Source organism: Mycteria americana, chromosome 2, assembly GCF_035582795.1.
Source record: "Mycteria americana isolate JAX WOST 10 ecotype Jacksonville Zoo and Gardens chromosome 2, USCA_MyAme_1.0, whole genome shotgun sequence".
Classification (NCBI taxonomy): Eukaryota; Metazoa; Chordata; class Aves; order Ciconiiformes; family Ciconiidae; genus Mycteria; species Mycteria americana.
Window position 1 is genome coordinate 138,532,759 of NC_134366.1, and position 11,236 is coordinate 138,543,994.

Here is an 11,236-nt window from a genome sequence, read left to right on the forward strand (position 1 = left end):
CCTGGGCTATCTGGGGTCCAGCATCCTCTGGAAGACCCAGTCTCACTGCCCTGGAGCTTCCCGTGGCCCGGCAGCTGAACGATGGAGTTTAAATACCCCTATGCTGGTCCTCCAGTCAGTATCTCTGAGGCAGTCCACATTCAAATAGAGAGTCTTTAAAAGACTTGCACGTTAAGGGGAAGTAGACTCCATACCTGGCCATGCACCCAAACAAAACAAACAGGTTAAACGGGCTTTGGGAAATGCACTTGATAAAAACACCCCTCACACAAGCTTTGGTATGGACAGCACCAGGCAGTCCATAGACGTGGTGCATTAGAGGCACGGAAACACTCCTCACAGTGATATTTGTGCACAAAAGGTTCGTGGGAGGTGAAATTCCCTCCTGCCTGGGTTTCCCTTTTGTGGAAATTAGGGAATGGGAGGAGAGGAAAGGAAAGGTGGGGTAGCGCACGTTGGACTTCACCCCAGTGTGGCATCAGGGTACCCAGGTGAGAATCTCCTGTCCCCTGCGCTCAGAAATATGCCCATGGTCCAGAGACTGGACGTACCCAAAGAGTCGCTGCAAGAGTAAACGTCACCTCCTGCGGCGTGCACACAACCACGCACAAACACATACACAGACCGATACACACGCGAAAGCCGGTCCAGGACGCGTCCGCAGGGCTCTTGACTAATGAGCGGCGTGAATCTTCATGTGGAAGTGGTAATCCTCCTGCTCCGGGAAGTGCTGGCCGCACACCGAGCACGTGCAGCCCTTCTCCTTGCTGTGAGTGCGGCGCACGTGGCTGTCGTGGGCTGCGTGCGAGGCGAAGGCTTTGCCGCAGTGCTTGCACTTGAAGGGCTTCTCCCCCGAGTGCTGGCGGATGTGAGTGCGCAGGATGCTGGATGCCGTGAATGCCTGAAAGGGCAGGGATCGGAAAGGGAAAGGAGTTGAAAGGAATCTATTTTCACATATATAATCCCCAGGCTCAGCTAAGCCAGACCCTGTCAGAAGCACTGCACCCTGAAAATAAGTCCTGAAATAGCTCACATCCTCAGATAACTGGAGAAAAAACAAGAACTCCCAGCATTGAGGAACCAGAAGCCAACAGCTATTGCACTCAGCTATACAGATATGGCTGAGTCCATGGAGTTAGATGAAGCTCAGAGAAAGCCTTCTGACCAGGGACACCAGTAAATATCTTCTACATGTCAAAGGGTAAGAAGTCAATACTGTCCTAATTAGCTCTGCAGCTCCTTTATGTCTGGGAGACATAATGCAGGTTCATTTTCAGTTAAACCCTTTCACGTTTACGTACACTGGCTTGGGACTCAGCTGCCAGAATTCATCCATGCAGTCAGTCCAGCATCCATCTTTTTGGGTTTCATTTTCCCGCTCCATCACACTCTGCTCTGCTTTCAGACATTCCAGCCTGTTTTCCCCCTCACGAGTAGCAAAATGTGCACAAGCACACTCTGTCCCCCTCGTAAAGACTCCTCTTGCATTTGGGGAGAAAACCCTCTCAGCAAGACTTCAGCAGGAATGTTGCAAAGTAGCCTGTGTTTTCCCTGGTTTTACTTTTCCCAAGAGAGACACTTTCAGGCCCTTCACTATTTGCAGACCACACACACAAACAAAAAAAGTCCTCTTTAGTACCATTATGTTGCTGAACCATCACAAGTAAGTTTTCACAGCAAAGAGCAATACATCTCAGGTACCTTTTCACTAGGTAGGAACCTTAGAGCACAAACAGATCTGAGATCTCTATAGAGAAGTCCCTGGAGATGTTTATCAACAGGGCCAAAGTGTGTCTGAGGGTCAGAATGGTGACCTTGGCCCAAGATTTTTCTTTTAATCTCACGATGTCACCAAGATAGCGAGCAAAGGGGCAGGGAAAGCAAAGCTGCCCCAGAGCACAGCCACCATTAGAGGTAGAAGAGGCAAAGAGGAATTGTGACTGTGTAGGAGGAGCAGGTGAGGATGCTTTAAAGTAGCCCCGGGTTTCCCAGCCACAGAAATGATGGCTGTGTCCCAGGATAGCTCCATCCTGCAGCCTGAGGACTAATGGCTTTATCTGATCCAATCTGCGACAGTCCCACCAGAGCGGCTGGGGGCTGGTCAAGGATCCCGTGCATCCTAGAGGTCTGTTTACAGAGCAACCTGTAAAGCTCTGCCATCTCTTCCTGTGACCGCACGATTAAAGGATGACATTTCATCCTAAACTCTGCCTACAAGTGTTCAGGATGTCTGGGAGAGAAAAAAATATAATAGCCAAGAGGAGCTTCTTCTAAGGTTCTTTACTACAGGACACTTCAGCCCTGTGTTAGTCCAGCCAGTCATAAACAAAATTCTCTCTCCAAAATCAGGAGCACCTTACTACATGCTGACAATGCTTCTGCATTGCATGGACACTCCATAGCACCTGGAGCCCTACCAATATTCATCCAGCAGCAGCCTGTACATCCACCCTCCCTCTTCTGGGAGAGCTGTCACTGCTCTCACAGGGAGAGCTCACCTGAATCATCCCTGCTGTGAAGGGTAGTAACACCTGAGCACATTTTTCATCATTGCTGTATGGCTCTACTCATGTTCCTTTTCAAATGAAACCTCCATGCCCACTTGCACATGCCCCATTACTTCAAGGTAAGCGTGCACAAAGTCGTAGCGTGCAGGTTCAGCTTATGGGCCAAATCTGTTCACCGCGCTCCAGAAGCAGTAAGGTCAGTAACGTCCAAAACCACCTATCTGATGAAAAAGGGGAATATTGGATCTAGCTGCATACCTTGGATGGTATTTGAAATGCTCTCAAGCTTTCCTAGACCTTATCCCTGCAGCAGCAATCTGAGCTGGGACAAAACACAAATTCCACATCAGATGGAGACCAGACCCTGTTTCTTCAGTCTCAGCCAGCCCTCTCACTTCAACTCACAACCGTGCCCGGAATATACACTCACACTTATCTGGTTATCAACTTAAATAGAAGGCATTTTCTTCAAAGAAAACAGAAAAGAAGCAGAAAAATTGAAAAAAGATAACAGAGCATGGGAAGAGGCACCCCCCCAGGTGTGGTGTGACGCTGAGTGCAGCAGAGGACAGACAGAGGGACGGGCCGGGGCTTTGCCTTACCTTGTTGCAGTAGACACATTTGTAGGGGCGCTCCCCGGAGTGAACCCTCATGTGTTTGTTCAGGCTGGAGGACTGAGAAAAGCTCTTCCCACACACTGAGCACTGGGGCGGGGAAAAAAGGGATAAAGTTAAAAGGAAGCACACAACAGCATAGCTAAAAAGAAAAATTAGGTATGTGGATGATGTGTGCATGTCTTTTCCTACATATATTTATGTATATACTTGTGTATATACATATATTTACCTATATACATGTATTTATGTATATACAAACACAGTAGTAATTTAAGCAGTAACAATTTGAAATATAGTCAGAATTTTAATCTAGTTTTAAGAACAGGGGTTTTTTAAAAAAGGGAAATAATGCAAAATTTCCAAGCTTATTTGTGTGTGGTTAAAAATGTTTTCATTAAAAAGCATCCTCCTTCAGAATATTAACAGAAAATATTGACTTTCAGTAATCAAAACCTGAACATTTCTGTAAAATCATCATTTTTTCTTCAAAATGCAAATGAAGCTCTAGTTGCCGTTTTGCATTTTTGCTCAACAAATAAGATAAACTTCCTAAAAAAAATTATTTGAGGGGACCTTTTAAAATAGTAACCATTTTTCAGAAATGATGAGTCAGTCACAGCACTTAGCTCACAGCTTGATCTGTCAGAAGTGCCTCTCCTTAGGAGTGAAACAAGCAGCACTTTGTCCTGCGACCCAGGGACCTGCCATCTTCATGGCGTGGTGTGCGCTCTGCGGCCGGCAGCGACAGGACCAAACCCAATTCAGAGGGGGCTGAAGTCATTTGAGAGACTTACACTGATTCAGGGCAATTTGTATGAGCCCCAAAATAATTTTCCCCCTACAACAATTTGAAAGAAATTATCTTTCTTAAGTTCAAAATAAGCTAAGCTATGACTCATCTTGAAATAAGGCAATTTTTTTTTTTACGGACACATTTTCTGCCTTTGGTTTTTGAGCTGATCTGTTCTCATATAAATGCAGTATGTTCAGAACAAGTTTATCTTTCTGCTGTTCTAAAGTATTTCTTTTGTATGCATTTCAAAATAAATGCTCTAGGAAGAAAGGAAAGAAAGGGGAAGAATTACATGACATTTAATACCTCGTATTTAACAGAATTATATTTTTCATCTGTTACTAAATCAATGTGATATTCTGACATTGTAATATTGCTGATTTAGTTATAAAAGCTTTTCCTGAAACATTCACATTATTCCAGGATGATCTATAAAAGAGGTATTTGGAGGACTTTCAGGACTGATTTAACTGTGCCATTTGAAGCACTGGAACTTGTCTTTCCCAAGCCTTTAGGAAAAGTCTGATTTTCCACCCCCAGTGCTCCTGGAGAAAGCCGGTGCTACAGAGAGGTGTTTGGTGGAGATGAGGCAAGTATCTCAGCGAGGATTTGCTTCCATCAGCTGAAAATGTGCTCCACGTTGAATGTAAAACTTTTAACTCCTGTTGTGTCCAAGAGACACAAATGTCTGTTGCGTCTCAGACTGAAGGAGGGGAGCGAGGGACATGGGACATCGTCTCTCCCGATTCTGGACAAGTGGAGCACCGTCACACACAATTTAGCCCCACACCGTGTGAGAAAAGTAGCAAACTGTGCATGGAAACATCCAAAAAGCCCAGGAGAAATATTCAGGTTTTTTTCAAACTCTCGCTGAGACTGTGGGGTTTATTTTCCCAATATAAATCCAGTAAATTGCTTGAACTAAGCTCTGCTGCACAAGACTAACTCCTCCTTTACAGGCAGAAGGGTCCCAGCAGGGAAACTGGAGGAGGGGGAACAACATCAGCATCTTACCTCGGCCAAAAAAGCCTCCTTAATTAGTCCCCCCAGAAGAGGCAGGAGAGACCCGGGAGCAGGCTCACCTTGTGAGGTCTGTGCTTTTCGTGAACGTGGAGAATATGGATCCTGAGCCTGTCTCTTTTTTCAAAGGATCGGTTACAAAGGTGACAAGGAAATTTGCGGTCCCCCTGGTCCACGCAGCGAGTGTACTTGAGGTGCTTGTCCCGGTAGTACTTGTAGGCAAAAACCTTGCCGCAGCGCTCACACTTAAAGCTCTCCCCGGCTTCTGTACAGCAGAAGGGACAGTGCCACCTCCCCGTTACACCACAGCAAAAGGGGCTCTTTTCCAACCTGCTGCCTTCTCAGACCTGGTACCCAACCGGGAATTTCAAGTCTCCGGGAGGGTAATAATGGTAAATGCGTTCTGGCAGTATCATTAACAAAACGCACGCCGGATCTCTTAGGCATACACACGCTCCGCTTGCCTTTCTAACGGAGGGGAACAAACTCGAGCCCGCAGCCTGATAAAATTATTGGGTTTAGGCACTGACTTCAGCAAAGCCAGGGTCCCGTCCTTGGATCCCCATACACGGCGAGCGAATACGTGACAAACCAACGCAGAGTCCCACGTAAAAGCGTCTCCCCACACGGAAACATTGCCAGGTATTTCTTATCAATATTGTCCGTAAATTTTGCCTCCCGTCCCAAAAAGGAAAAGAAATTTGCACGTCTTTTCTATCGTTTTCAAAATACCATCGAGCAAAAGCACGTTTATTTCGTTTTCTTTCGTATTTCCAACTGTTCTTAACCGCTGAATTTAGGAACAACACAGGAAATTTTCAAACTTTTACACATCCTTTTCTGCCTTTCATAAAAGTAACTTTGGCTTAAGCCTTAAAATGAAACGAACAGTTTACCAGGTACCTGAACGCGGCACCTTAAGGCAACAGCTACAAAAATTTCCATGCCAATTTGCTTCTCTCCCTCGCCGCTGCACCCGGCCGACCGTCCCTCACCCGCTCCAGCTTTCCCTGCATGGGCACAAATCTGTTTTCTCCGTACAGAAGTTTTGCTTATAAGCACGTCATACTTTCCGCACGTTGTAAGCAGAACTACTCCCGGAGTAAGTGCATTTGGCATTTCTTCCGCAAGCAACATCAGCATTATCGGATCGGAACGACTTCAGTCTGCCCCATTGACTGAGAGCGTGAATTGCACGAAAAATATCATTAAGTCACGAGTGTGCAATCGTAGGATAAAACAGGACCCAAACAGGAATGCTCCCCAAAAGCCCCTCTCTCCCCAAAACGGGACCCCCCCTCGAACAACGGCGCCGCGGAGCCGAGGCAAGCTCAGCCCCGCGCCCCCAGAGGTTTTACTGTCGCCGGATGAACGCTTTCGCTCCCCGAGGAAACGCCAACTAGGAGCAAGCTGCCGGGGCAGAAAGCGGGGCCTCTTGCTCCCAGCTGGCAGCGGCCCTCGGTGCAATCCCCGGGGCCGAGGGGAAGCTGCTCTCTGGGGCGCCGGAGGCTGCAAGGGAAGGGGAGGGCGAGGGCCGGCTCCCCGGGAGGGCGGGCGCACCCGTGGGAGCGGGGCTGCGGGGCCACCGCCACCCCGGAGCACCCCCGCGGCAGGGCCGGGCACCCCGGCACCGGCTCACCACAGGGACTGGGAAGCGTTCAAAGCAGAACACAGCCGGGAAAAGGCGATGCCCGGGTTCCTTTACCTCCCCCTGCATGCGAATCTAATCCCGGCCAGACACAGGTCCGTGGGAATAAGGGGCAGTGTCCCCCGAGGGGTCGCTGGCAGGCTCACCTTCGGGGTGCTGCGGGGGCCTCTTCCCCTCCGGCATGCCCTTCAGGCTGATGGGGATGCCCAGGAACTGCACGTAGCAATCGCCGTACCACACCAGCAGCTCCTGCTTCGGCAAGATTTCCTTGCAGCTCTCGTAGAAGATTTGCCCCTGGCACTGGATAGCCGTCAAATTCTGCTCCTCGGGGAACCTGGCACAGTTCACCAGGGACATCCAGTTGCCAGAGGCGCCCTTCCCGTCTATGAAGTGGCTCAGGCGCCCGTATTCAAAGATCTGGAGAGCAGCGAGAAGCGGATCGGGTTTGACCGACCCTTCCCGCACAGGTCCCGCTCGCACCAATCCCACCACCCGCACTGGGCCGAGCCCCTCTTGCAGGCTACGGGAGAGGGGCGGCCGAAAGCTTCGCCCCGGCCCCGTCTAGGGGGTACAGGGGGAGCCCGGCCGTGCCTCCACTACCTCCCACATCAGCGAGTTGTCGTCGTAAGTCTTGATCTCGCTGGTGTTGACCACTTTGCCTTGGAAAGGGCCGAAGCGGACTCCTTTGGGGATGGGGTCCGTGCAGAAGACTCCGAGCTGAGACACGTCCCCGTACGCCACCCGCAGCACCGAGAGCCCTGCGGGGGACAGGGCGGGCTGAGGGCTGAGCGCGGCTCGGCCGCGACTGGGGGCAGCGGCGGGGGGCGCAGGCAGCGCCGGGCCCCTACCTTCGGGCAGCTGCAGCGAGTCCCTGTCGAGCAGCGGGGCAGAGGAGGAGTCCGCAGCACCTGCAGAAGAGGGACCCCTTCTTCAGCCCGGCGTCGGCCCTGCAGGTACACTAGGGCAGAGGGAGCGGGTCCTGCCGCCCCCGACGTCGGCCGCAGCCCCAGCTGCCCCCCAGCTCTTCCCTGCTGTGGGCTCGTAACGCAAGAAAACCACGGGGAAAGGAAGCCCGACGTGCCCCTGCGATGCCCCGTGAGCCTGGCTGCCGCGGGGCCGCCTGCACCCCTTTGGCGGCCGTCCCCAAACCCCAGCACGCCCGGCCGCAAGGAGCGACCCTCCGCCCGGTGCCCCTCCCGCCGCCGCCGGCAGCCCGCGCCGAGACCCCCTTACCCGGGCTGGCGGGGGGCACCCGGAGCCCCGAGATGGCGTGGAGGCTCCCGGCCAGGTGGCTGCTGCGGAGCGCCCCGTACAGCACCGCGTTGAGCTGCTCCTCGGTGAAGTGGTACCTGTGGCTCTGCCCCGCTGCCCCGCCGGCCCCCGGGCTGCGGGCAGCCCTGCGCGGGGGGCTCGGGTAGGGCGGCGGGGGCGAGCCCGGGGCTCCCGCCCCGCGGGGCGAGCCCTCCCTGGGGGGGAAGGGGGCCGGCGGCTTGGCGTAGAGGGGCAGGGAGAGGCCGGGGAAGGGCTCGGCGGGCAGGGGGGGCGGCTGGCTCAGGAAAGCGGGGACCCTGCTGAAGCTGAAGGGGGGCAGAGGCGGGGAGGCGGGGACCAGCCCGCCCAGGGATTTCAGGGGCTGGAAGAAGTCGGGGGCCGCCTCGAAGTACTGGGCGGGAGGGAGGAAAGGGGGGTAGTAGGCAGCCAGGCTGGCGGGGCTCATCCCGAGAGCGTCTCCGCCGTCTCCGGGGACCGACTCGCCGGCAAGGGACAGCGCCATGCCGGGCCGGGGCCGGGGCGGGAGGGAGCTGCCGGGAAGCGGAGGGGCAGACCCCCGGGTGCCGCCGGCGCGGGGTCCCGCTGCGGGGCGGGGGCGGGAAGGAGGCGCGGGAGCCGCCGCACGCTGCCCTCCGCCGCCCGGCGCCGTCGGGGCGAGCGGGCCGGCCGTCGCCGGCCCCCCGCAGCTATATGGGCCCGGGGAGGGGATGGAGGGAGGACGGGCGGGGTCGGCCCGCCCCGGGGGTCGCGCAGCCCCGGGGGCGGGCGGGGGGCTGCCCCGACGGGCGCTCCTACCCCGGGGCGGAGCCGCGGCTACTCCCGGCGCGGGGCCGCCCCTCTCCACGTCGAGGCCGGCGGTGTCGGAGGGGGCGGCGGGGCGGCCCCCCGCCTCCCGGACCCACCTCCCCTGCCGCCGGCTCTGCCCTCCGCCTCTCCAAGCCCCGACCGCCGGGCCCCGCCGCAGCCCGGCTGGGCTCTGCCTCTCCCCGGAGCAGGAGGCCGGGGTGCGGGCGCGATGCTCCCCACGGATGAGCACCTGCTGCAGTAGGCGAGCACCCTGCCAGCTCCTCCGTGCTCCCCAGCAGGACCCACAGTCCCCGGGCAGTGTCTCGGGGGCTGCAAGTGTGGGTTTGGATATGGAAAGTCAAAAAACACCTCCCAAACCCCAGTGACCTGAACATGCAGCAGCACACTCTCAGGCACTGTAGGTTTCATGGGCATTGCTGAGGTGATTTTGCTTCAGCTCTGTGCTGCGCCTTGGGTGCCCGGCAGGACATTGGGCTCCTGCTGGGGTTTCCCAGGCTCCATGACCAGGCTTCTGCCAGGACCTGCCCAGAATGGGCAGGAGCAGGGACCAGGGGAAGACATCTGGCCCTTGCCCCTTGCAGAGGTGCTGGGTGATTCCTTCCTGTAGGGTTTCACCCTGTTTTTTGTGGGGTTTCTCCTTCTTCTAATCTCCCCTTCCTCCCACATGGCTACGTGCTGCAATTGCTATGAAAAATTGCAATTGCTATGAAAAATTGCAATTGCTATGAAAAATTCCAATTGCTATGAACAATTCCAATTGCTATGAACAATTCCAATTGCTATGAAAAGGGGCCCTGGAGGATCAAAAGGGGACCTGAGTTGCAGGAAGGTGCACACCTTCCCATTGCAGGATGTCATCCCTGCTTGTGCACGGAGATGGAGAACTCTTTAGCCCAGGGTGAAACCCCATGGCAGGCAGGGCATGAGGAGGATGGGTTACTGCAGAGCCCTCCCTTGGGTAGCTTATTCCCTGCCAGTGTCCAGCCCGGGTGACACTGCACGTGGAGGTGTGGAGGGAAGGGACGGGGTGGGTTGTGCTGCACTGCAGAGAGCTTGGGGACCTGCACCCACAGGTCCGTCTCAGAGCAAGGCAGCATAGGGCTTCCTGGGGCACAGCATAGCACGAGCCAAACTGCACGCAGACACAGCTGGAGTGGAGAACAAACACAGCCAGGTCTGACTCCTGGAGGTTTAGATGCCATTTGAGTGGTTATGGTGTGCTATAAAAATTAATTAACATAGCTCCATGTGATCTTCTGTAAAACATTGCCTTCATCCCAAAGAAGGAATGTATCAGGAATCACCTGAAGCAGCCTAAGACAGAGAGACTGTGGCTCCAGACACCATCGCTGACTACACTTGACCAGAGGTGAAGCCATCCTTCCAGTCCTTATTTCTTATCTGGCCTGAGTGAAGTGCTCCGAAATAGAGAGTTTGAGAAAGAAGCACTGGCTGCCTGGGGGAATGAGGGTGTTCAGAGCATAGGCCCTCAGGCACTGTAATTCCTCCCTACCAAAAGCTTTGATTTGGAACTTCCCCTTATTTTTTCCACTCAGGACATAAACAATAAGACAGCAAACACAAGCACACAGCACTACCGAGGGAGACCCAGAACTGATCCAGCCTCTCCCAGCTCCCAAGACTCCTTCCATAGTCAGCACAACGCAGCTTTGTCCCCAGACTTGAGTTTGAACATTTATGTACTTTGCATTAAATGTATTGGGCTAATTCTCCTGCCTGCAACCTCATTCTCCATCCTAACCTCTGTTTGCAAGACAAAAGTACTGAATACACCAGGGACAGCCAATATGCACAGGAGGCTTAGGGAGAAGGTGGGAATGCAGCCCTCTGAAACTTGCTTGAGATAGTCCCTTAGCTCAAATAGCCTGGTTTTTTGTTATCAGTCTTTTTTTTTTACTTTCTCTGTGCTGTTCCAAACCTCTGTTATTTGTAGGACAGAATTGATGCTGTATTGCTTTAGGAAACAGTTTCAGGCAGGCAGTTTAACATGGCTTTATTGATGCAGCATCAGTAGCATAAAAGTAGTACCAGAATGAATCAGATGTACAGGAATAAGCCTTTGAGCTCCAATTGCACAGAAAAGTTTGAGTTACCCTTAGAAATTAAGTGTTGCCAGATAATCTGGAATCCCCTGGCTACCCTGTGGCCAGGTATCGCAGCGCAGGAAAGGGGAAAGGGGCTTGTGGAGGAGACATGCTCACATCAGAGATTTTGGAGAAATGAAGACAAACAAACAATAGGTGAGATTTTTAAATTCTCATCATTAGTGAAATTGTAAACATGTCCAGAAATAAAAATATTCCTTTTTCTAGAAGCCTGGTGACACAGAGCCCAAGAGAATAAAAGGGCTTGAGGCACCGTTGTCACTATATTGCAGATAATCTTTAGAGGCTTTCATCCCCTTAGAGGTTAAAGGCATTTATTGCATTAAAAACCTCCCGACCTCGGGGAGAGATGTGGGGGGGGAGCAGAAGTAGAGCCGTGCAGAGCCACCTCCCGCAGGCAGGCGAGCCCACCACCGTGCCTCGTCCCTGCGGCCCCCAGCTCTGCG

The 11,236-nt window shown here is 53.4% G+C and overlaps 1 protein-coding gene across 1 annotated transcript; it reads right to left on the bottom strand.

The window, feature by feature from the left end:
* Nucleotides 1–673: 673 nt before the first annotated feature.
* Nucleotides 674–8,359, bottom strand: PRDM14 (PR/SET domain 14). Its single transcript, XM_075495466.1, has 8 exons — nucleotides 8,125–8,359; nucleotides 7,777–8,025; nucleotides 7,434–7,493; nucleotides 7,186–7,343; nucleotides 6,732–7,002; nucleotides 5,000–5,202; nucleotides 3,110–3,211; nucleotides 674–901 (listed from the first exon to the last, which is right to left on the bottom strand). Exons 1-8 carry the CDS (start codon nucleotides 8,357–8,359, stop codon nucleotides 674–676), a joined length of 1,506 nt encoding a protein of 501 aa, XP_075351581.1.
* Nucleotides 8,360–11,236: the final 2,877 nt, after the last annotated feature.

Coding starts and splice junctions, on each gene's coding strand:
- PRDM14 (XM_075495466.1), bottom strand. CDS start 8,359: ATGGCGCTGTCCCTTGCCGGCGAGTCGGTCCCCGGAGACGGCGGAGAC. Junction 7,344..7,433: donor CTCGCTGCAGCTGCCCGAAG/GTAGGGGCCCGG, acceptor TGTCCCCCGCAG/GGCTCTCGGTGCTGCGGGTG. Junction 7,003..7,185: donor ACAACTCGCTGATGTGGGAG/GTAGTGGAGGCA, acceptor GCTGCTCTCCAG/ATCTTTGAATACGGGCGCCT.